The 26,896-nt window shown below is 46.6% G+C and overlaps 1 protein-coding gene across 1 annotated transcript in view; it reads left to right on the plus strand.

Annotated features, from left to right (window-relative positions):
* Positions 1-26,896, plus strand: part of LOC310855471 (rap guanine nucleotide exchange factor 6-like) — a 210,267-nt gene that overhangs the window by 123,948 nt on the left and 59,423 nt on the right. Inside the window, 6 exon segments of the mRNA XM_083760492.1 lie at positions 9,217-9,348; positions 16,496-16,676; positions 18,571-18,707; positions 21,732-21,890; positions 22,954-23,106; positions 25,723-25,887. Of these exon segments, the coding sequence (XP_083616618.1) occupies positions 9,217-9,348; positions 16,496-16,676; positions 18,571-18,707; positions 21,732-21,890; positions 22,954-23,106; positions 25,723-25,887 (927 nt within the window).

A 26,896-nucleotide genomic window follows, 5' to 3' on the forward strand; every position in this document is an offset into this window, starting at 1 on the left:
ATGTCACTATACTGGCCTCTGGAGGCCGGTCACCTTCATGTCCCTATACTGACCTCTGGAGGCTGGTCACCTTCATGTCACTATACTGACCTCTAGAGGCTGGTCACCTTCATGTCACTATACTGACCTCTAGAGCCTGGTCACCTTCATGTCACTATACTGGCCTCTGGAGGCCGCTCACCTTCATGTCACTATACTGACCTCTGGAGGCCGGTCACCTTCATGTCACTATACTGACCTCTAGAGCCTGGTCACCTTCATGTCACTATACTGACCTCTAGAGCCTGGTCACCTTCATGTCACTATACTGGCCTCTGGAGGCCGCTCACCTTCATGTCACTATACTGACCTCTGGAGGCCGGTCACCTTCATGTCACTATACTGACCTCTAGAGCCTGGTCACCTTCATGTCACTATACTGACCTCTAGAGCCTGGTCACCTTCATGTCACTATACTGACCTCTGGAGGCCGGTCACCTTCATGTCACTATACTGACCTCTAGAGCCTGGTCACCTTCATGTCACTATACTGACCTCTAGAGCCTGGTCACCTTCATGTCACTATACTGACCTCTAGAGCCTGGTCACCTTCATGTCACTATACTGACCTCTGGAGGCCGCTCACCTTCATGTCACTATACTGACCTCTGGAGGCCGGTCACCTTCATGTCACTATACTGACCTCTAGAGGCCGCTCACCTTCATGTCACTATACTGACCTCTAGAGCCTGGTCACCTTCATGTCACTATACTGACCTCTAGAGGCTGGTCACCTTCATGTCACTATACTGACCTCTGGAGGCTGGTCACCTTCATGTCACTATACTGACCTCTGGAGGCCGCTCACCTTCATGTCACTATACTGACCTCTGGAGGCCGGTCATCTTCATGTCACTATACTGACCTCTGGAGGCCGCTCACCTTCATGTCACTATACTGACCTCTAGAGCCTGGTCATCTTCATGTCACTATACTGACCTCTGGAGGCCGGTCATCTTCATGTCACTATACTGACCTCTGGAGGCCGGTCATCTTCATGTCACTATACTGACCTCTGGAGGCCGGTCATCTTCATGTCACTATACTGACCTCTGGAGGCCGGTCATCTTCATGTCACTATACTGACCTCTGGAGGCCGCTCACCTTCATGTAGTATGACCACTGCTTGTCTGTCAGAGCCTGGACCCTCAATGTCGCTCAAAGAGGGGTTTTGTTACAGGTGGCTTCAACAACATCCACCGACATCCACAAACACAAGTTTCGGCGATATTAGGCCTTCCTCAGGTGACGTGACGATGCGAGACGTGACGACCCTTACGGGTACATTTTGTTGATCCAACGTTGATCTAGCAGACTGGTAACATAGTGCAGGTGATTTAACAGGTCTGGTAACATAGTGCAGGTGATCTAGCAGTCTGGTAACATAGTGCAGGTGATTTAACAGGTCTGGTAACATAGTGCAGGTGATCTAGCAGTCTGGTAACATAGTGCAGGTGATCTAGCAGACTGGTAACATAGTGCAGGTGATTTAACAGGTCTGGTAACATAGTGCAGGTGATCTAGCAGTCTGGTAACATAGTGCAGGTGATTTAACAGGTCTGGTAACATAGTGCAGGTGATCTAGCAGTCTGGTAACATAGTGCAGGTGATTTAACTGGTCTGGTAACATAGTGCAGGTGATTTAACAGGTCTGGTAACATAGTGCAGGTGATCTAGCAGTCTGGTAACATAGTGCAGGTGATTTAACAGGTCTGGTAACATAGTGCAGGTGATTTAATTAACAGGCCTGGTAACATAGTGCAGGTGATCTAGCAGGTCTGGTAACATAGTGTAGGTGGCTGCTGGTGAATTTATGGAATTAACCTGGAGAGTCAGCGTACACAGGAAGAACTGAGGCTATCTTCCTGTGGTGTCTATGAGAGAGAACCTTGTCTATACCAACATGTGGGCCATGTGCCGTTGCTCATGCTGAACATCTGTAGTCCATCAGCGGGTTATTGCATTCTCCTCTTTTGTGTTCCAAGGCAAATACATAATATGATCTTAATTTGCGTTTTATCCCCTCCGGTTGGTTTTGCCAAAATAGTCCTGGCAGTATCCACTTAATAATATCCAGCAGGTGCAGTCCAACGACCATTATGCTAATTCCCAATGGCATTAACAATGAACCACATTGGTCCCTGTTTCTGCTTACCCTCGGCTCTTGACCAGGGGAGGGTCTTTTGTAGACCACTGTCTCAGGAATTGGTCCACAGATTATTAACTTTTAATGTTGCTTTTGTTAAATGTATACAAATTATGTGACTGTTAAGGGCTTGAGGTATCGCACAAAGACAATAGCAAATCTACCCACTGTCCCCTTTAGAGTCTGTCCCCCTGTCCCCTTTAGAGTCTGTTCTCCTGTCCCTTTAGAGTCTGTCCTCCTGTCCCCTTTAGAGTCTGTCCTCCTGTCCCTTTAGAGTCTGTCCTCCTGTCCCCTTTAGAGTCTGTCCCCCTGTCCCCTTTAGAGTCTGTTCTCCTGTCCCTTTAGAGTCTGTCCTCCTGTCCCTTTAGAGTCTGTCCTCCTGTCCCCTTTAGAGTCTGTCCTCCTGTCCCTTTAGAGTCTGTCCTCCTGTCCCCTTTAGAGTCTGTTCTCCTGTCCCTTTAGAGTCTGTCCTCCTGTCCCCTTTAGAGTCTGTCCTCCTGTCCCCTTTAGAGTCTGTCCTCCTGTCCCTTTAGAGTCTGTCCCCCTGTCCCCTTTAGAGTCTGTCCTCCTGTCCCCTTTAGAGTCTGTCCTCCTGTCCCTTTAGAGTCTGTCCTCCTGTCCCCTTTAGAGTCTGTCCTCCTGTCCCCTTTAGAGTCTGTCCTCCTGTCCCCTTTAGAGTCTGTCCTCCTGTCCCCTTTAGAGTCTGTCCTCCTGTCCCCTTTAGAGTCTGTCCTCCTGTCCCCTTTAGAGTCTGTCCTCCTGTCCCCGTCACTTGGGGTCATCTCGTCTCTCCGCGTCTGTTTCCGTGTGACATCTCGCTCGCTGTGTGTGAGGAGTGTGGAGCGTTGTGTGTGTGTGTGTGTGTGTGTGTGTGTGTGTGTGTGTGTGTGTGTGTGTGTGTGTGTGTGTGTGTGTGTGTGTGTGTGTGTGTGTGTGTGTGTGTGTGTGTGTGTGTGTGTGTGTGTGTGGGGAGCGTTGTGTGTGTGTGTGTGTGTGTGTGTGTGTGTGTGTGAGGAGTGGGGAGCGTTGTTTGTGTGTGTGTGTGTGTGTGTGAGGACTGAGGAGTGGGGAGCGTTGTGTGAGGAGTGGGGAGCGTTGTGTGTGTGTGAGGAGTGGGGAGCGTGTGTGTGTGTGTGTGTGTGTGAGGAGTGGGGAGCGCTGTTCACGTCTTCCGCTCGGCGTCATTTAACGTTGCATCATCGCAAGCCTTTCTTGCTGCATTGTCCTTGCATGCACGCTCGTGCACACGGCACGCACTATCACTGCAGCCTGAGCGTGTGTGAAGGATGTCAGAGAGAGAGAGAGAGAGAGAGAGAGAGAGAGAGATCAAAATGTGTGCAAATCTTTGAATATACAGTATATTCTTTCACAGCGAACGTTTTAAAGTCAAATCCCTCTCCTGGAGGGGTCAATGGACCAACACATTTTCAGATGGGGCCAAATGCAGATACTTCTGGGGATCGTTGACATGAAAAAGTTTGAGCACCACTGACAAGTTTGTCAGAAAACTGTCAGGATTTGGAAGACATTTAGTAGAATCTGGTCTCGGGTCCTAATGGTCCAACTGTTGCACCCAGAACTTCTATGGTCAATCACGCCATCTCTGCTGAACGGAGACCAGCAGTCAAAAACCCGATAGATAGATAGTCCCCTATGGCTCTCCGCGAGACCATCAATGCACAATGGAGCAAACGTTATGGCCGTGCTAAAAATGCTTTTGGGAGGCCCAGTCGCCTTTCGCCCCGCGCGGGCAAACGGTCAGTCTGGGTTTAATAGCGCGTTATATCACCGGCGGGAAACGAGGGGAGGGCTAGCGAACGCTCGCTCGGTCCCATAGCTACTATATCACACTGGAATTGGCTTAAATGGGCTTTTATATGAGAATGTTAGAGAGGAGGGGAATTATTACTCGCTGAATAGTTATTTCTACTCTGGCCTGCCTGCCGTGAATTAAGACTGGTGGAGAAAGAAAAGTCTTAATGCAGCTAAAGTAAGGAAACACGTTCACAAAAATGGACTGATATAATACACAGTGTAGGCTAAATATACAGCGTATATAAATGGACTGATATAATACACAGTGTAGGCTAAATATACAGCGTATATAAATGGACTGATATAATACACAGTGTAGGCTAAATATACAGCGTATATATATTTTTCGTCCATGCTAAAGCCCTTATCCCTAAACTACTTTTTTCTAAACATACTATTTTGAAACATTTTTAATAGTTTAATAGTTAAGAGAGAGAGAGAGATTCAGTGCACTTGCTCGTTGCCTGCCTGGCTGGCTTGTTCTCCTACAGTAGTAGTTGAATTGATGGATTCACACAGCATTCATATTTAATCTGCTAAATTTCTCATCACTAATGCATGAATGGGAGAACCCCCCCCCCCACACACACACACACACACACACACACACAGTCCTGTATACCCTCCTCTATGAACCCCATGGGGAGAGGTCGAGAAAACGGGGGGGAGGGGATTAGAGCTGGATTAAAAGTCTTGAAGTGTGAATGAGAGCCCTGAGACTGCTGCAATTACACACACGCAAGCCGCTGGCTGGCTGGCTGTCTTATTCTTTGCCTTTTCCCTCCCTTCTTCTCCCCACTCGGTCTCTCCTCCTACTCCTCTCTCTCCCTCTTTAGTCCCCCCCCCTCTCTCTCTCTCTCTCTCTCTCTACCCCTCCATCCCCCATATTATTTACACATCATCATCAGCCCTGACCCCATACCTGTTTGCTCCATATGATCAGCTGTGTCTCAATAATAATAATCCCTCTGTTTATTGTGTGTGAGACATGGTTGGGTTTGGCAGACTGATCCACTCATTGAACTGTGTGTGTGTGTGTGTGTGTGTGTGTGTGTGTGTGTGTGTGTGTGTGTGTGTGTGTGTGTGTGTGTGTGTGTGTGTGTGTGTGTGTGTGTGTGTGTGTGTGTGTGTGTGTGTGTGTGTGTGTGTGTGTGTGTGTGTGTGTGTGTGTGTGAGAGACGTGGTTGGGTTTGGCAGACTGATCCACTCATTGCCGTCTCTTCATCTGTAGTTCGGTAGGACGCGTGCAGTGCATGCTGGGAGAAAGAGATTGGTTGGCCGCTGCCACCTGTGAAAACTGATCCATCATAAAGAAATCAATGACTCTTTACCTGAGACTGAGGTCTCTCTCTCTCTCTCTCTCTCCATCTCTCTTCCAATCTCTCTCTCGCTCTCTCGTATTGATTTATCTATATATTTCTATCGCTCGCGCACTCTCTCTTATTCATTTATCATTTCATCTACAGTAGCCTATCTCTCTCTCTCATCCCTATGTCTCTCTCTCTCTCTCTCTCTCTCTCTCTCTGTAGCTCTTCATTCTCTCGTAGCTCGTTATTCTCATCTCCTACACAAACTCTCTGTGTTGCTTGTCTTCCTCTGATGCCTCTCTCCCTTTATCTAATAGAATTGGCTACACCTGACTGCCTAGGTGTGTGTGTGTGTGTGTGTGTGTGTGTGTGTGTGTGTGTGTGTGTGTGTGTGTGTGTGTGTGTGTGTGTGTGTGTGTGTGTGTGTGTGTGTGTGTGTGTGTGTGTGTGTGTGTGTGTGTGTGTGTGTGTGTGTGTGTGTGTGTGTGTGTGTGTGTGTGTGTGTGTGAGAAGCCTGCTTTGCCCTAGGCTCAACACTAAGTGAGCCAGACATTGCATTGCACCGTCCTACCTGATGCAAAATGGATTTCACTTTAATGCAAGAAAAACGTGTCAAGATTCAAATCTAATGTTGGAGGTGCGTGTGTGTGTGTGTGGTGGCACAGAGACAGAAGAGAAGTGCTGGGGCAAGCTGTGTGTGTGAGAATGTACAGAGATGAGAAATGGATTGTACATTATTCATCCTTACACTCGGACAGGCCCATTCTGAGTGGACCGTGGCTACTGTAGTGTGTGTGCGTGCGTGCGTGTATTTGGCCCAACCTATTACTGGGATGTTTACTTTATACCTGCAGCTTGTGCTAAATGAATCTCCTGGCTGTTAATTGGTCGACTCGTTAGCGGAGGCTAACTTTAGATGTTGCTTGCACAGCTCTGCAGAAAATGAAGCACATAGTGAAAATGAATGTCTTAATGTAACTGCGTGTGTACAATGGACCCCCTGTGCACACATGCTGGCTCTGAAACAATCACCATTCATCACATGGACGCTTGTTGACTTGATTTTCACAGCTGCTGTGTACCTTCAGTGACATTCAACCTGAGGTTCCTATTTTGGGCATTACAGGTGAAAATATTTGACAATTTCGCCAAAGGCAGTAGCTATTTCTCTCAATGAGATGCTGTGTGTGTGAGCTTGTGTAGATCAGCTTTTCGGTGTGTTTTTGGTGAAGAACGAGAGACAGTGAGAGACAGTGCCTGGGGCACCCCACTCAATGGAAGTATATAGGGTTTAAGTGGTTAATAATATGCAGTATAGGCCCTTGTCAAGCATAACTGGCCAACCCCCCTAACCTGCTCTTCCTTTAATTCCACACACTTAAGTGGTTGGTTGGGCATGTACGGTACGGTCAACAACAGGGAAAGGGGTGTGTGACTGTGTGTGTGGGGGGGGGGGGGGGAGCAGACAGTGCCCCTCCCCAGACTTAACATCTTTAATATTGCATGGTGGCACCACATTGGCTCTATACAACCCCAGTGTAGCATGTTGGCCGTGTGTGTGTGGAGGGGTGGCAGATAGACGGTGATGATGATCGGGTGATGGAGGAGGTGGACGGTAGGCTTGTCCGGCGTCGCAGGAGAGCGTGCTCTCTCACCCTGACTCTGTCTCGCTGCAAACTGGTAAGGTCTGGGGGCAGTTACAATAGGATGTTGATTTAGTGTTGCACCACCACCATGTGTGTGTGTGTGTGTGTGTGTGTGTGTCTGTCTGTCTGTCTTAGTGTTGACAGCAAAGTCTTTTGAGTAAAAATTCATTTAGATTTTGTCATATTTTAGTCATCTGAAATGTTTTAGCGTTACTATGGTTTTAGTCGACTAAATCTACAGTTGATTTAGTCTACTAAAATGATGTTTTGGCAGGCCTTCCCTTGGTAATATTTAGTCATAGTTTTAGTCATCATAGCTTAATTTTTATTTGTTTTTACGTCCATGAAAAAGGGTAGTCGCCGAACATTTTTCGTCTTAGTTTTAGTCGACAAAATCAACACTAGTCTGTCTGTCTGAAAGTTCACCTCTTTAGCGTCCAACCCCCTCCTTGTAATCCCTCCTCCTTCTTACCCTTTTGATTGACGCTAGTTATACTACGCAGATGTACTGTATGTACCGTGATTACTTGTTTGTGTTTTTTTTGTTAGTTTGATTATTGTTTCGCTTGATCACAAATATTCAGCACGTTGTTATGATGGCGTGTTGTTGTTTGGACAGACGCTACAGTAGGTTGGCTCTTTACCCGCTAGCTATCCTGGTTCATTTGAAGCACTATTGCGGGTGTTTTCCTTGAACTCCACACTTGTAAGTCACTCTGTATAAGTGTGTTTGCTAAAATGGTAAATTGGTGTGAACGCTGTGGATGCCATTAAGAACACTGTAGAGTTGGTCAGTAACTCTGCAAAGGCTGTAGAGCACCGAAGTTGGAGATCCATGCCCCACCCGGCTATGCAATACCTGTTTTTTTTTGTTTTTTTTACATTTCCTGTAAAACAGTTTTGGACAGCGACTAATCAACGTTATCTAACAGCCAGGGAGTATGTGTGTGTATAATGAGAGTTGTCTAGAAGGGCCAGGTGCTCTCATGCACCTGGCATGAGAGCACCTGTGCATGTGCTACGCTGGCCTCAGCACAGCGTGAAAGGCAGCCTCCCTGTAGCTGTATGTGTGCTACGCTGGCCTCAGCGCAGTGTGAAAGGCAGCCTCCCTGTAGCTGTATGTGTGCTACGCTGGCCTCAGCGCTGCGTGAAAGACAGCCTCCCTGTAGCTGTATGTGTGCTACGCTGGCCTCAGCACAGTGTGAAAGGCAGCCTCCCTGTAGCTGTATGTGTGCTACGCTGGCCTCAGCGCTGCGTGAAAGGCAGCCTCCCTGTAGCTGTATGTGTGCTACGCTGGCCTCAGCGCTGTGTGAAAGGCAGCCTCCCTGTAGCTGTATGTGTGCTACGCTGGCCTCAGCGCTGCGTGAAAGGCAGCCTCCCTGTAGCTGTATGTGTGCTACGCTGGCCTCAGCGCTGTGTGAAAGGCAGCCTCCCTGTAGCTGTATGTGTGCTACGCTGGCCTCAGCACAGTGTGAAAGGCAGCCTCCCTGTAGCTGTATGTGTGCTAATCTGGCCTCAGCGCTGCGTGAAAGGCAGCCTCCCTGTAGCTGTATGTGTGCTAAGCTGGCCTCAGCGCTGCGTGAAAGGCAGCCTCCCTGTAGCTGTATGTGTGCTAATCTGGCCTCAGCGCTGCGTGAAAGGCAGCTTCCCTGTAGCTGTATGTGTGCTAATCTGGCCTCAGCGCTGCGTGAAAGGCAGCCTCCCTGTAGCTGTATGTGTGCTAATCTGGCCTCAGCGCTGCGTGAAAGGCAGCCTCCCTGTAGCTGTATGTGTGCTACGCTGGCCTCAGCGCTGTGTGAAAGGCAGCCTCCCTGTAGCTGTATGTGTGCTAATCTGGCCTCAGCACAGTGTGAAAGACAGCCTCCCTGTAGCTGTATGTGTGCTAATCTGGCCTCAGCGCTGCGTGAAAGGCAGCCTCCCTGTAGCTGTATGTGTGCTAAGCTGGCCTCAGCGCTGCGTGAAAGGCAGCCTCCCTGCCTCACTTTCACTGCTATAATGTCATCCGCCGGGCGGCTCAGCTCAGCCGTGTGATTTACAGTGGTCTGAAGGAGCTTCCCTTCATGTTAATGGTCTACCGGCATGAGCTGTCAGAGGCTGCCAAATTGCTTCGGACTGTCAGGGAAAAAGGCGTTTGGGTGCGTGCGTGCGGTGTGTGCGTGCGATTTGTGTGTGTGTGTGCGTGCGTGCAGATATGTATTTCTGTTGAACTTGAACTCACGCTCTCTCTCTCTCTCTCTTCCCCACTTCCTGTCTGTCTGCTTAGCTTCCTGCCGACCTCAATAAGATGCACCTGACAGACCATGCCCATCAGCAGGTGACGCACATGGCTCCCAGCCAATCAGGATGCAGCATTGCCAGCGACTCTGGGAGCAGCAGCCTATCGGACATCTACCAGGTGGGAACCTGTCTGTCTGTCTGTCTGTCTGTCTGTCTGTGTAACTATATGTCTGTCTCCCTCCCTCTATGCTTGAGATGTTTTTTTATCAAAATCTGACATGCGAGCCGATCACCTGTGTACGTTAGGATGGTCTTTCATCACCTGTGTACGTTAGGATGGTCTTTCATGCACATTTGCACGGCCTTCAACTTCCGTAGAGAAATGCGATTCCACACTTTGGCCTTTTTTCGACTCCTCCGCCACATTGCCGTCACGCTGAAGGGTTGACAGCCTCGTTCGATGGACGATTCATGCAGATAACGTCAATGCAAGCCTTGCAGTGAAAATGAAGAAAGAATACAGACTTTTTTCACAGTGGAGAATCTTGGGATTTGTTTAGCGGGAACCGTCGATGCGAATGAGGTGGAAATGGGTCTGGTCCCTCATTATTCCTAAAACAAACCCGGTTCTGGATCCCAAGTCTAAACCCACAGCTCTACCAAAGTGTCATGCTTTAAATGCAGTTTGTGGTGGTTGTTGTCAGTGATGCTTCTCTTCAAATGTCACACGCAGCAAAGATAGCTCTCACCATTCAAACAACTCCGTCTATGGCTGCAGCAGCACAGGTGTGAGGTAGGCCTTAAAAGGTCGTATACGTACGCGGTCTGTGAAAGCAGAGCCTTCTGATGTCGTCCGAGGGGATTGCATGTGACGCTATTAGTGTCCTGTTGTAGTCCACCTCCCAGACCACATTGTGATGTGATTAAGGCACGTAGCAAAACGGGGCTGTAGCTCTTCAATGAACTCGTTTGGTTGAATAAATGTTGATTCATTACGGGTCATCATCTATTGCCAGCTTACTATGCATTTGACACTTGGCTCTGTGCTCTAGGTCACTGTGCATAGGGCCTTAATGAATGTGGATGTTTATAATAACTGTGGCGTCATGGGGGCCTGCAGGTCTCAGGAATCCACCCTCTATGTGACATTTCCCAGCCAGTCAATAGACGGCCGTGCCTGGGGATTTAACGGCTCGCGTGAAGTGTGTGTACCGTGTTTAATAAGGGCCAGGAATCAATAATCTGTAGGTGGCACACACCGCAGGTTCTCGCACACACACACACACACACACACACACACACCTTGTCACATGCACACACACAAAACAACCATGCACACACACACACACACCCCAACCCACTCAGACACAGACTTGAATGTCACAACCTTTAGAGCTGACATTTAATTCCAGTATGTATGGTTTTATCTCATATAGCACTGTTTCTCTGGTAACATGTCATTGTTCTGACCTCCTGTTAGTCTGACCGATTTACCAACACTATCCCAAACCCTAACCTCAGTCTTAACCGGCCACGGAGATCGCTAAGCCTAACCTCAGTCTTAACCGGCCACGGAGATCGCTAAGCCTAACCTCAGTCTTAACCGGCCATGTAGGTCGCTAACCCTAACCTCAGTCTTAACCGGCCACGGAGATCGCTAAGCCTAACCTCAGTCTTAACCGGCCACGTAGGTCGCTAACCCTAACCTCAGTCTTAACCGGCCACGTAGGTCACTAACCCTTGTAGAATGTAGATGCTTGTAGAGAGCTTGTAGAATGTAGATGCTTGTAGAGAGCTTGTAGATCAGCTATTTTCAAATGATCAAATGTTTTATAGTGGTTAATGTGTCTTGTAATAATAATTAAAATCTACAAAGTAACTAGTAACTCTCTCTAACTAAAGTAACTAAAGTTTTCAAATAGATGTAGTGCAGTAAGTACAATATTTGCCTCTGAGATTCAATTCAATTCAATTGTATTAAAGTGTCAAATCACAACAAGTTGTCTCAAGACACTTTACAAACCAACAAAGATCCACCCAGAGCAAGCAATATTGCAGATATTTTACTTGTAGTGGAGCAGAAGTAAAAGTACTGTGGAAGTGTGTGTTTTCTCTTTGTCCTTGGATGGAGTCCACGTCAAGCTCCTTTTCACAAAAAGATCCTATCTTGTGTGCATGGTCCCAAATTCATTGCATCATTACATCATCACTGTCACTTCATGCATCAGTGTGTGTGTGTGTGTGTGTGTGTGTGTGTGTGTGTGTGTGTGTGTGTTTTAACACAATAAAAAGCCATTAGCTGAAGGATGAAAACAGGGGGGGAAAAGAAGGAAAAAAAACCCCGGAGACATCAGAGTTTATTTCGGGAAGGACGGATTCAATTCTGGCCTGTCCAGTCTCATTCATTAAATGGTGAGTGGATGGACTCGCAGTGGAATGGAGCGGCTTGTCCGTTTTTAAGGCAGTCATCCAAGGGCCAGACATAGCGGCTTGTCGTAATAGCTTGTCCAATCCCATTCATGAATGCCCTGTGCTAGCTTAATTTGGCCTTCTGTGGTTCCTGTCAAATTCTAAGATCCTGCCCCAAAATAAATTGTCTGCCACGACAGTGACAGCCATAGCAAGCCAACTTGCGATGCATTTTGACACTTCCATGTCAGATTTGGTCTAAATTAAAATGGCCAAACCCAGAATGGGAGTTATTTGAACATTATTTCAACATGGCACTATGGTCTGAATTTCCAAATGGAAGAACAGGGAGACCAACCATTGCACATGTTTTGCAATACGTGGCTGCCGCCCGAGGCTTTGGCTATTTGCGGCTCCTGGCCATGGAAACATTTGAGAACCCCTGTGCTAGTCTAGTTCTTGGAGGGGATGGATGGATGGATGGATGGATGGATGGATGGATGGATGGATGCATGCATGGATGGATGGATGGATGGATGCATGGATGGATGGATGGATGGATGGATGCATGGATGGATGGATGGATGGATGGATGGATGCATGGATGCATGGATGGATGGATGGATGGATGCATGGATGGATGGATGGATGGATGGATGGATGGATGGATGGATGGATGCATGGATGGATGGATGGATGCATGGATGGATGGATGGATGGATGCATGGATGGATGGATGGATGCATGGATGGATGCATGGATGGATGGATGGATGCATGGATGGATGGATGCATGGATGGATGGATGGATGGATGGATGGATGCATGGAGGGATGACATGAGTCAAACATAGCATGCAGTTGTCTCCTGCTGGTCCTTGTGGTCGCCTCTGACCTCATAAAAATTAAATAAACTTTCAGGAGGTTTTGCCCTCAGCCCATATTTTCCTGCTGTTTCCTCAGCAAATACAACAAAGCCAGCATAATGGTGATGATGGGGTATTTTTCTACCCCCACCCACACGCTCTCTTGATAAAACTAACACACTGAAATGAATAAAACATGGTGAAATTCTCCTTGGTGCCGGACCAGGGGGAAGCCATTGTTTTGGTCTCTGGCCCGTTCTAGGTTTCCCGTATAGAACAGTGGTTCTCAACCAGTGGTCCTTGAGGGGGTTCCAGGTGGTCCCCAGATAAATGATGGAGAGTTTGTAAGAGTGGTTTCATTTTACGCTCTTCAAGAGTTATTTTAAACACCTGCATTAGGCTACTTAATTTACATGTAGTCTACACAATTAGAGCATGTCAAATAATCATAATTTTGATCAACGTCTGCATGTTATCTCTCCTATGGTACCAACATCAATACAGCATGGAATTGTGAACAAACTCCAACCGTGTCCAACGACAACACAACATTCTTTCGCTGTGGGTCTGCGAGGCTATAAATCATCATATAAATCAAATGGCGGTCCGTGCCTCAAATGGTGAATAAATAATGGACCTTTACATGAAATAGGTTTGAAAACCACTGCCGTAGAAGAGAGGGCAGATGGTCTGTTCCATCCACGGGGAGAGCTGCTCCTCTCTCTCCTCCTGGGTTGAGGGTTCACTTCCCTGGCTGGTGGGAGAGCCTCCGAGGTCCCCCTGGCACCACGGCCACCATCTGGCTGCCAAACAGACGCAAATATGAATTATCACAGAAAGATGTAATGCCACGTAGGCTTTGTCGCATGACAAATAGCAAATATAGGCGATTTACGAGCTATTTCGACAATTCGTAGAACATACCCACATTTCCACCCGCCGTCCGTCCAGGCTATGGGACCGTGACTACAGATTGGATAGCCTGAGGGGGCCTCGGCAGTGACTACAGATCGTGACGAAAATACAAATGAACGGCTTAAATTTGGGGAAAGTGAAGAATCGGCCTCTTCACTTCCTGCATAATTCCAATGGTCAATGCCCACGTGCAAGTTCAAATTCACTGCAGGGCAACCCACTGAGGAGGGAAAGGATAGACTGGCCATTGTGTTGATTCAGCAGTGGACGTGCTCAAAATGGGGTTGTCAGCGAATGTTTGTTTGTATTGTTTTGAACGGAGAGTTGGCTTGGTGGGATGTCTTGCTCAGAGCAGACACAGGTGTCTGCTCTGAGGTTATTGCACCGTTTTGTTTTCGATGATATTGATGCTGGGAGGAGATGGGGAAATCAGACAGTTCTGTCCATGTAGGTTGGCAGAGGTTTTATTTTTTATTTATTTGTTTATGTATCACTTTTGAAATGAGATGGGGCTTTCTTATTCCCTTTCCGCCGACTCGAGGATGATGTATTTCAACCGTAAAGTTTGATTTATTTTGTTATTTTTTGGCAAGCGCTGCCATTGTATAGGGAGTGTCAAAATAATAAGGCTCAAGATAGTGTTGACATGCGCAGTGATCTGCACTGGTGGAAAAACGACTACATTGTTTTACTTCAGTAAAAGTATCAATACGGCAATGTACAGTAGAACGAAGTACTCCGTTACAAGAAAAAGTCTGGAATTCAAAATGTACTTGAGTACCAAAAGTAGAAAGTACTCGCAATGCAGAATGTCGGATTTCAAGTTTTCAAATGTATACAAATATTTTGAAAATAGCTGATCTACAAGCTCACAATGCGTCGCACCGTGACATATTTTGAGCTATTTTCAAATGGACGAAATGGGCTGAAGTGAATGTATGTTTTGTAATAACAATCAAAGTAACTAGTAACTCAGGTTTTCAAATAAATGTAGGGTAGTAAAAGTGCAATATTTGCCTCTGAGATGTAGTGGAGTTGAAGTAAAAGTAGCCTATAAACTGGAAATACTCAAGTAAAATACAAATACCAAGTTACTTTACACCACTGAATCCAACGCAGGGATCTGTCCTACAGAATGTCCCCCTACAGATGGATCTGTCCTACAGAATGTCCCCCTATAGATGGATCTGTCCTACAGAATGTCCCCCTACAGATGGATCTGTCCTACAGAATGTCCCCCTATAGATGGATCTGTCCTACAGAATGTCCCCCTACAGATGGATCTGTCCTACAGAATGTCCCCCTATAGATGGATCTGTCCTACAGAATGTCCCCCTATAGATGGATCTGTCCTACAGAATGTCCCCCTACAGATGGATCTGTCCTACAGAATGTCCCCCTATAGATGGATCTGTCCTACAGAATGTCCCCCTATAGATGGATCTGTCCTACAGAATGTCCCCCTATAGATGGATCTGTCCTACAGAATGTCCCCCTATAGATGGATCTGTCCTACAGAATGTCCCCCTACAGATGGATCTGTCCTACAGAATGTCCCCCTACAGATGGATCTGTCCTACAGAATGTCCCCCTATAGATGGATCTGTCCTACAGAATGTCCCCCTATAGATGGATCTGTCCTACAGAATGTCCCCCTATAGATGGATCTGTCCTACAGAATGTCCCCCTACAGATGGATCTGTCCTACAGAATGTCCCCCTATAGATGGATCTGTCCTACAGAATGTCCCCCTATAGATGGATCTGTCCTACAGAATGTCCCCCTACAGATGGATCTGTCCTACAGAATGTCCCCCTACAGATGGATCTGTCCTACAGAATGTCCCCCTACAGATGGATCTGTCCTACAGAATGTCCCCCTACAGATGGATCTGTCCTACAGAATGTCCCCCTATAGATGGATCTGTCCTACAGAATGTCCCCCTACAGATGGATCTGTCCTACAGAATGTCCCCCTACAGATGGATCTGTCCTACAGAATGTCCCCCTACAGATGGATCTGTCCTACAGAATGTCCCCCTACAGATGGATCTGTCCTACAGAATGTCCCCCTATAGATGGATCTGTCCTACAGAATGTCCCCCTATAGATGGATCTGTCCTACAGAATGTCCCCCTATAGATGGATCTGTCCTACAGAATGTCCCCCTACAGATGGATCTGTCCTACAGAATGTCCCCCTACAGATGGATCTGTCCTACAGAATGTCCCCCTATAGATGGATCTGTCCTACAGCATGTCCCCCTACAGATGGATCTGTCCTACAGAATGTCCCCCTATAGATGGATCTGTCCTACAGAATGTCCCCCTACAGATGGATCTGTCCTACAGAATGTCCCCCTATAGATGGATCTGTCCTACAGAATGTCCCCCTATAGATGGATCTGTCCTACAGAATGTCCCCCTACAGATGGATCTGTCCTACAGAATGTCCCCCTATAGATGGATCTGTCCTACAGAATGTCCCCCTATAGATGGATCTGTCCTACAGAATGTCCCCCTACAGATGGATCTGTCCTACAGAATGTCCCCCTACAGATGGATCTGTCCTACAGAATGTCCCCCTATAGATGGATCTGTCCTACAGAATGTCCCCCTATAGATGGATCTGTCCTACAGAATGTCCCCCTATAGATGGATCTGTCCTACAGAATGTCCCCCTACAGATGGATCTGTCCTACAGAATGTCCCCCTACAGATGGATCTGTCCTACAGAATGTCCCCCTACAGATGTCATCCTTGTCATTCTATGCCATCATAGCCAGCCAGCCAGCCAGCCAGCCACATACTGAGCCTTGTTGTGTGTCCTTAAAGTCAACTCACAATTTGTGTCATTTCTGAGGCTTTATGGATGTTTTTTGGCACCTTTCCTGGAAGTGAAAATTTTTCTTCAATGCTTGCTCGGAGGCCTGCTTTCTACCTATTATTTTTCCCATTTCAGTGCACACTTCTGTGTGTGCGTGCGTGCGTGCGTGCGTGCTTGCGTGCATGCATGCGTGCGTGTGTGCGTGAGACTGTGAGTCTGCTTTCCCTGCCTTGGAGAACGATGACATCGAATCGAACAGACCCATGAATTGTTTCCTCGCCCTCTTAACCATCGTCTGTCCCCCCCCACCAGGCTACAGAGAGCGACCTAGGAGACGTGGACCTGTCGGGGCTGCCCGAGGCCCCTGTGGACAGCGAGGAAGACGAGGAGGAAGACGAGGACCTGGAGAGAGCCTCGGACACGCTGCTGGGCAGAGACCTCGTCCGAGAGTGTCTGGAGAAAGACCCGCAAGACCGCAACGACGATGACATAGGTATGTAGAGAAAGACCCGCAAGACCGCAACGACGATGACATAGGTACAGTAGGGTATGCTTTTGTCTGGGTCTGACTGTCTCTCTCCTTCCCTCATGGCCAGCGCTTGATTTTGACAGCAAATTAGGATTTAGTTTTAGTCATAGTCTTTTGAATAATATCCGTTAAGTTTTAGTCATATCTGATAGAAAATCTACAAGCATACAATGCGTCACATCGCGACGCATTGTGCGGGCAGGCGGGCGGAATGTACTGGGATTACATCAGCACAAAGCAATGGGGCTCAAACAAAGAAACATCATTTATTCATTGAATAATTTCGGAATGCTACACCGATCACTTTGATTCCGGTATGCGAAAGAGAGTTAAATCAAAGAGAGGTCAAGAAGAAGCGTCGTCTGAAATTAACACCAGCCAAGCGCCGAATGCGGGGTCGATTTTCCATTTGCCCAGTACGTTTCTGAAGCCCCCGCGAAGCGGGTGGCTTTCTTTTTTTCTTTTTGCAACTACATATCAGCCTTTGTGGCTCATAGGACGGTCGGGTGATTTTTGGTTGTAATAAAATATCAGCATTGATTGCTCAACGCGAGTAAAATTTGTAACAAAACAGCAGCTTTGGTGGCTCATACACAGAAGTGAATGAACGGCACAGACGTGAATGCCCGGTGAAGAAAGGCCTTAACGAGTCTCTTACTGTAGACGGGAGGCAGATCACACCATTCTTGGCCACCACAGGGAGGAAGGATGGAGAGGCGATGGGCGGAGATAATGAGAGGAAGATGAACGGGGAGAGATAGAGAGCTTCTTCCTAGCTTAGCTTAGGTGTCTTGACCCCCGATATATATCTACCTGCACTGCAACATCTCCATAGTGTCTCGTTGAACTCTCTGTGTGTACCGGCTTGCTTATTGCTCCAACTCGGACCGGTAAAGTTTGAATAAGAGCATTTTGTGGCGTTAGATTAGCTATTATTTGGGGTCCGAGTAGGCGAACAGACACTTTGAAATATGATCTTTCTGATTCCATTACGCACGTCTAACTGTTACGTCAATATCCCTTCCCTTTTCATCTGTCACTTTCATCGACCCTTTCCTCTCTCTCCCGCTTCCCTATTTGTCTGTTTCTCTCACTCTCTCCGACTATTTCCTCTGTCTTTCTGCGCGTCTCTCAGTTTGTCTCTCTCTTTCTGTGTGTGTCTCTGTCTTTCTGTCTTTGTCTCATTCTCTGAAAATCTCCTCTTCAGACCCCATCTTAGCCCTTAGCGCTTGCACTAGCCTCGACGACCTTACAGACGTATGCCAAGGCTCAATTTATATCATTTAGATAGCATATTATGTAGACATACTGTAGCACTCTATAGTGTATACTCATAGCTTCACTGTACATATATTCTGTTAGACAGATATTAGGTTCTCATCTTGCTTATGATTCTTGATGACTATTTCTATGCATTTGATGTATTACCATGTGTTGTTCTTGGTTACTGTAAATCGCTCTGGATTAACCCATTTTGGACTGAGGCCGATTCTAAAAACGCTTCTAAATCCTGACCTAAGTTTTCTGAAAAACTTTATTTATTATAAATAAATTGTATTTCTTTTTTTAAACATTTTTGAATACTGTACATACTGTACAGAACCCCAAGAGGGGTTCCCGTCCAGAATGGTTATAACACCCATTTTGGGTTAAGCCAGATAGCGGGAACCCCTTTTGGTGTTTTAAGTATTATGTTATGCTTTAGCTATTTAAAAATAGCAGATCTACAAGCTCATAGCGCCACACCGAGTGCCGCACTGCGAGCTTGTAGATCTGCTATTTTCTTTTTAAATAGTAAAATGGTAACTTGTAAATGGTCTGACTCCGTCCTCTGTGTCTGTGTCTCGGCCTCTAACAGAGCAGCTGTTGGAGTTCATGCACCAGCTGCCGGCCTTCGCCAACATGACCATGTCGGTGCGGAGGGAGCTGTGCAGCGTCATGGTGTTCGAGGTGGTGGAGCAGGCTCACACCGTCATGCTTCACCACAAACAGGAGGTAGGGACATTCACCTCTGGAATAGGACATATTAATGCCCATTTTAGACGTGTGTGTGTGTGTGTGTGTGTGTGTGTGTGTGTGTGTGTGTGTGTGTGTGTGTGTGTGTGTGTGTGTGTGTGTGTGTGTGTGTGTGTGTGTGTGTCCACTCAGTTGATGGACAGCTCTCCTCCGAGATGCTTGGCTCTCTATGGGCTCATGTTGAAGGTCAGAGAGAGAGAGGCTGATATAGAACAAGGGGGAGGGGATTCATTGGAATAAGAGAAGAAAACACTACAATGGACTGAGATACATGGATACAAAGGGTGGGAGAGAAAGAGAGCACGAGGGAGTGAGTGATAAGTCGGCATAGATGCTGGCTGAGAGGAAAGCGACTGTGATCAGCGAGATGGAGTGAGAGAGAGAGAGAGACTAAGGAGAAAAGAAGATGAGAGAGAGAGACGGAGAGAGAGAGATTTTTTTGATTGATTGAAATATTTATTAACAGTTTGTAGAATTTACAGTACATTTTAAGCACAAACTCAATACAAAGACTGTTAACTGTGAGTGGACGACCCAATTAAGCATTACACTTGTTTACAACAGGGTCCACATTGTTCAATTCATCAAAACATTTAGAGACATACAAACATTTAGAGACATACAAATTGACATTTCTATGTAGCTAAAGAACAGAACAGTAATTCATCATAATATGATGAATTCCTGTTCTGTTCTTTAGCTATATATTATAGGAAGGGGGGGGGGGGGGGAGAGGGGGAGAGAGAGAGAGAGAGAGAGAGAGAGAGAGAGACAGACCGAGAGAGAGAGAATGAGAAGGAAAGTGGAGGGGCGAGGTGAGAGGAAGCAGTTTGAATTATGGGGGCCACTCGACCCTCATTCATTCATTCTCCCCTGTTGCCTCATAGCCACTCTGCTGGAATGATTATATGTTATGTTACGGCTGCACTGCATGCTGCTAGAGTTGTATTCTCCCCCTCAGCATGCTCATAGCTCACAGTGCACATTACGCTCACAGAACGCCCGCTGACCTGTCGGAAATACTTCATGTATAAATATATATATATATATATATGTTTTTATTGTGAGGGGGGTGGGGGGATTAATGCTCGGTACCTGTTTTATCGACTTGCTACTGTTTGTTTTACGGGGGCCCGTTCCACTGCAGCAGTGTCCACAGAGGTACAAGAAACATTACAGTGTATCTACCAAGTGTAAAAGAATGATACAAAAAATAAAGTGTGCAGTAGTTTCATGTCATCATGATTCCACTACAGTGCATAAACCATTAAAGCTCTTGGGAGCTGCTGTACAAAATGTAGACCATCGATATCCAGCCAGAAATGAGAAATTAAAGATTTCAGTATAATGCTTTTGTGGTCGGAGTGAATGCATTACTGTACAAACTTACAGTCTATCCACTCATTTCATGTAATTGAGGGAGCGGAGTCCTTCTCTGTCTTGTCAGAGAAACTTCCACTTTTCAATTCATAAAAATGTCCATCCTGTGTGATGACTCATGCCATGGTGGTTGAAGCCACTTCCTAGCGTCGCAGACCCAAAAATAAAGTGCCCCTCGGGGCAACAGGGCAGGTCGGGTTGTGGCCTCCTGGTGGTGCTATAATAGGGTTGAAAAGGGTGCCATTTATTCTTACGCCTTGGATGGCAATTGGATGATTTGAGGCATTTTGTTACAAAAATGTTTTTTTCCCCCCCAAAATTCCCCCTTGTTGGTAGCGCTATAACAGACCAATGTGAAAAAGGTGGGATATATTCCTCAGCCAAGTCGGAAAGTCTGTGAAAGATTTCAGGTAAATTGCACGCTGCGTTCATGATTTGAGGCTTTTTGTTCAAAACGGGCCAATCCTGCAAACTTTGAAAGCCAATGTTAGCCAATTAGGATGGAATATGAAATATAGGACAGGGAGTGTGTGTCCAAAATTTGGCATCGACCGGGTTAACGGTGCCGGAGATTAGCTGGTAACAGACGGACGGACGGACTCACACACACACACACACACACACACACACACACACACACACACACACACGGACGGACGGACGGTGTGCAAAACATACTCTCTTGTCTCTCCCCATGAGTCCCCATGCCTTCGGCCTGGTGGAGACAACTGAGAGTAAGAAGAGTTATTCTGTGTTCCCAGTTCCTCGTGATGAATTGCAAAGTTAAATGCCCCTAAATACTGTTTTGTTCGATATGTATAATCAATCATTTGGTTGTTCTCTTCTTTGCCTGCTAGTTTCTCCTAATTATATTATTGGGTATTTCTGTTTTCCTATGTCCTCAAGTGCTGTTATTTTTGCACGTTAGAATGATGAATGAGAAAGCAACAAAACAAAAACCACACAGACTTGCCTATACCCTATAGTATACATTTAAATCTTATTTTCACGAAAGACAAGTGGCCCTTTAGGCGAGTATCCTCCACCATGACGGTACAAGCAGTTGAAAATGGGGCTGACTTTCAAAATTGTAAATTCAGCCCTCAGTCCCTATTTACTGATTACCTCACAAAGGTGAGCAACTCTCACAGCCACAACACTAGAGGGAGTATAAATAATGATCTGGTGCCACCCACATATAGAACAAATATGGGTAAATTCACTTTCCACAGCACTGCCACTCAGGTATGGAATGCCCTGCCACCTTCCCTCAAAACAAACAAATCACTGGCTTCCTTTAAAACCGGTCTGAAAAATCACCTATCAATGTCAGCGGATCAAAAGGAGAGAAGATGACTGCCCAACCTCCTTATACCCCCCTCCGAGTGATTTATTTGTATTTAGATTATTTTGTACTTGTTGTTTTTGAGGTATCTCGATTACTGTCATCATTGTGTTGTGAATGAATGCATGGGACCCGAATGGAAACAAGACCGCAAGGTCTTTTTTCGGTGCTACCCTTTTGGATAAATATGCTTTGACTGTACCATGTACTGTTTTGCATTTGTTATAATCAATCAAACAACTATGGGTTGCTTGCTGATTCTCCCTGGTCTCTCTCAGCTGGACCTGTGGTACGTGATCCTAAACGGTGCGGTGGAGATGGGCCATGCAGACGGCCGTGTGGAGACCCTGTGCATGGGCAACAGCTTCGGCATCTCGCCCACGCTCCACAAACAGTTCATGAGCGGAGAGGTGCGCACCAAGGGAGACGACTGCCAGGTGAGAACTGTGGTGGACAAAGTAACCAAGTACATTTACTTTTACCATTTACCTCATGTTTCTATATCAGTGGTTCTCAATATTTCATGTCAAGGACCCCCAAAAATATATGAAATTGGCCGCTGACCCCCATGTGAAAATGTGTTGTTTCAGGGACCACCTCCCAGAAGCAAAGATTTGAGTTGAAAACGTTCACTCTGAAAGAGTATATATTCAAAGCTTTGCACCACATGTTCATGATTTTTCAAAAATAGCAGACCTACAAGCTCATAGCACGCCACTCGGTGGCGCGCTATGAGCTTGTAGATCTGCTATTTTTCAATAGCTAAATTATAACATGGGTTACTTCTAATAGTTAGCTTGCAATTGCTAAGCACTATCAACAATTAGGACCACATACAGTATCAGTGGCTCATTACATTCTAGACTAGAGCCACCACAAATATAAGTGTCAACTGACCTATATTGCTTCCTGAGATGTGTTTGATATTACCTGGTCTCTCTGTCACGGTCTGAGACGCATGGCTAAGAGGAAGCCATGCAGTCCTCCTAATATAGAACTGGGAGGTGAGGCTTAGTTCAGTTCCAACCCTCTCAATGGCCTCACTCACTGACCTGACCAGTTCCCCCCTCCATCGCACGCTTCACTTTCTATCCGCGTCACACAGGAAGATAACGGAGCCTTGTTGCCTAAGAAGCAAATAAAGAAGTTGTTGAGGAAAGCATAACGAGGAACCGCTCGGCGAAGAGAGAAGGTCACCGTGGCTCTTAACTTGGCATGGTAGCATGTGACGAATAAGCGTATAGCTCTAAATTGTAAGTATGCTCGCGCGTCGGCGACCCAGGCGGTATCTGGGTACGTGAGGTGTGGGGGTGGGGGGTTAGTCGCAGGCCATCCGGGTGCTTGGCGTTTAGCTTAAATAGTCCCTACCGACCCAACCCCCAACTAATGCCTCTACCCCCCCGCTCGTCCGTGTTCCTGTGCGAGTACCCCGTCGTGGTGCGGAGCAGCCTTCTGCTGTACCACAAGTTGACGCGTTGTCCTCATGTCTTTCTGGACCAGTTTGTGTGCGTGGCCCAGGAGGACTACTGGCGCATCCTCAACCACGTGGAGAAGAACACGCACAAGGAGGAGGAGGAGGGAGAGATCGTCATGGTGAAGGAGCACCGAGAGCTGGACCGCAGCGGCACGAGGAAGGGACACATCGTCATCAAGGTGAGGGACGAGGGAGAGTGGCCGCCAGCCGGGCATGCTGCTTTTTACCATAGTCTAGTGGTTTTCAACATTTTTGAGCGGTGCCAAGTTGCCAACTGACCTAAAGTGGCACTGTTGAGCAGCGTGGCTGTGTATGTCTCCATGTACTGTATGTCCGTATGTACTGTATGTATTTCTGTTTAGGCAGCACACACACACACACACACACACACACACACACACACACTGCACAGTTATGTGAGTTTTCATATCAAGGCCCACTATTCATTTGGCATTTGAGTCACGGAGCCTTGCAAAGCTAAAGAATATTTTGTTATCGTTGAGTAACATTTTGTCCACAATTCCATGCTGTGTTGATGTCGGTACCATTGTCGGCAAACGTTGATCAAAATACCAAATATTTCACATTCTATAATTGTGTAGGCTTCTTGTAAATTAAGTTAATCTGACGAAGATCCGAGTTGGATCAAAAGGTTTTATGTTTAATACACTTTTTTGGGGGAAACTGGAGTTGTTAATTCATTTATATTTGATGTGTACGCATATTGACTCAGTATTCCAAGGATTCATTAATTATTCAAAATAGCAACACCCGGTTGGAAGAATGAGACAGCGTTGTTTTATAGACACAGACTTCCACTTGCCCACTGGGAACCTGGTGAAGATTCACGGTTAAAGTGATCCTAGATCAATAGATTGGCTTGAATTAACAACACCTTTGACCAATTCAACCTTTTTTTAATTGCCACAATCGACCTGTGATCTTTGCATTCCTACTGTACATACAAAAATAATCACATGGGAATCGTTTCAACATTTACCCTAACGGTAAAGTCGGCGTGCCCTCGACTGTCGCTCGCGGGAACGTCGATGCCTTTGCGCGCAACCGTCTTCCGTATTGATCATTCTAAGCTTGGCAGCGTTAGCACCATTAGTGTTTGTCTGTGCCTCGGCTTGTACACTACACCGTTTCATATGCGCTCCCAAGCCCTTTGATCCACCTCCAAGCCTCCAGAGGCGGGCCAGATATCGATCGGATAATGGCCCCTCAAACGATTCCAACCCCGGCTGTATGCTCCTCGTGTTTGCTCCTCCAAAAATCTCTCCTCGCACGGAGAGATAACGAGTCAATTCACGAGTGATACAGTAGCGTTTCCACTTCTGTTTGGCCCCTTTTCGCTCTCTCTCTCTCTCTCTCTCTCTCTCTCTCTCTCTCTCTCTCTCTCTGCGTCAGAAAGGAACAAAGAAGAACCTGACCCCTTCTAGTTTCTGTTCCTCGTCAGGCGACCCGTTTCCTATGTCTGTGTGAGCTGCGTGCTGTTGCGCACGTATGTCCGGCCGTAATGTGGAGTTCTAGTCTGTATGATATATCCACCGTAAATGTCCAGCAGTGATCCTGTTAAAAAAGGTTGCATAGTGAGGCTTTAAAATAATATTTCATATTTGATATGTGAGCAGCAAAAGCTTACTGAGTGAGTACAGTATATGAATATAGTGTGTGTGTGCGTGTGTGTGTGTGTGTGTGTGCGTGTGACTGTGTGCGCGCACGCTTTGTTTGTGATTGTGTGAACAGGCACCTTTGACTGACAGCTCCGCTCAATATGTGCCACTTTGCAGTTTATGTCCTTGTCACTTTTATGATTAATGATGACATAAATTATTCAAGTGCGTGTGCGAGCATGCCTGTTTGTGCATGTGTTCATGATTCTGTTGTGGTGTGTGCATGTGCGTGCGTGCGTGTGCGTGTGTGTGTGTGTGTGTGTGTGTGTGTGTGCGCGCGCCTACACCATGATAGAATAGTGGAACTCTAGTGCAACTCGCAAAGGACAAAATATCATGCATCCTCGGTGAGAATGTACAAACATTCCTGTGTCATTCCATCCACGTTCCAACTTCCAACTCTGAGATAACCCCCAGACACCTTTACATCTCTGACAGCTAATTCACCAGATGTTGTGGTTGATGAAGAGTCCAGAGAAGTGTCTGTATTAGAGATAGCCTGCACCTTTGGACCACAGCCTCTTAGAGGAAGCCTTTATATAACCAAGGTCATTCAATACCAACCACTTCTACATACCATCTCAGAGCTGGGTGCTAATAGGTGCAGACTATTTGTCTTTATATTTGGCAGCCTAGGGGGCATACGCACTAACTGGTTGTTAGAGGGTTCCAACAAACTCAGGATTCCCAAGAAGGAGGCAAAAAGGCTGCCAAAGTACGCTGTTACTTACCGGTATACCCATAGAGTTACTGAGTGACATGCCTATTGTACCTTGAAAAGGCCATGATTCTGTGAATGTACTGTAACTCTACTGCACTAGTTATGTGTGTCCTGGTATGAATCTCCTTTGTGTGGACATAAACAAATGGTTATCCACATTTTGGACGGGAACCCATTTTGGTGTTAGCATTATGTTATGCTTTAGCTATTGAAAAATAGCAGATCTACAAGCTCATAGCGCGCCACCGAGTGTCGCGCTACGAGCTTGTAGGTCTGCTATTTTTGAAAAATCGAAGAACGACTGACATAGAAACACGGCTTTTTCAGAATACTGTCAGGATGTAGAAGACATTTTTAGAAACTGATCTCAGGTCAAAATGGTTACAATGTTTCAGGGCACGCCGGAGCGCCTGATCATGCACCTGGTGGAGGAGCCCTCGGTGGTGGACCCCACCTACATCGAGGACTTCTTGTTGACGTACCGCACCTTCCTGTCCAACCCCATGGAGGTCGGCAGCAAGCTGCTGGACTGGTTCAAGGTCGACAGCCTCCGAGACACGGTACGTGTGTGAGCGTGAGCGTGCGATTAATAGTGTGTAGCCTCTAGTAACAGCAGAGGCCTAGAAGTAAAGTTGAATCGTTCGTAACGCAATAAACTTCATTTGTGTGTGTGTGTGTGTGTGTGTGTGTGTGTGTGTGTGTGTGTGTGTGTGTGTGTGTGTGTGTGTGTGTGTGTGTGTGTGTGTGTGTGTGTGTGTGTGTGTGTGTGTGTGTGTGTGTGTGTGTGTGTGTGTGTGTGTGTGTGTGTGTGTGTGTGTGTGTGTGTGTGTGTGTGTGACACACACAGGGACCCCCCAGAAGCAAAGATATGAGTTAAAAATGTTCGCTATGAAAGAATATATATATTGAAAGATTTGCTCCAACGATCTTGTTTATCTTGCTATTTTTAAACGGCTAAAGTACAAAATAATGGTTAAAGGTCACACATACACACACACACACACACACACACTCCATGGGGGAATAATGTACCGCTATATAAGTGTTTTATTTGTGTGCTGGCAGGTTTATACTCTTGTCTTTGTGCGCTCATTGGCTTGCGTGTCATTATCTCGTGTTTACGCGTCTCCGTGGAAATGTCGTGTGTGTGTGTGTGTGTGTGTGTGTGTGTGTGTGTGTGTGTGTGTGTGTGTGTGTGTGTGTGTGTGTGTGTGTGTACACGTGCCTCTGGCGATCAATACGCAGTTCAGCAAGCTCAGCTGTCCCGGGGACAGGTAGCGATTTGTCCCGGGGTCCTGACACTCCCATCGTCCATAAGTGATTTACCATAAGATTAGTCCTTGTGTTGTCAATAGTCTTTATGAGGCAGTCATCTGGCCCTTTAATCTCCTGCCCTGCTGAAGAAGGGGATCCAGCCAGAGAGAGAGAGAGAGAGAGAGATAGACGACGAGTGAGATGGCGTGAAAGGAGATTTATTTTTGTTGACGAGCATTCCGGGATGCTCTGGTGGTTGGTTTCTTTATTGACCTTAACTTAAAAAAAAAAAATAGAAGATATTGTTAAGAGGTC

This window comes from Protomyctophum parallelum (genome assembly GCF_964188405.1).
Source record: "Protomyctophum parallelum genome assembly, chromosome: 1".
NCBI classification, from domain to species: domain Eukaryota; kingdom Metazoa; phylum Chordata; class Actinopteri; order Myctophiformes; family Myctophidae; genus Protomyctophum; species Protomyctophum parallelum.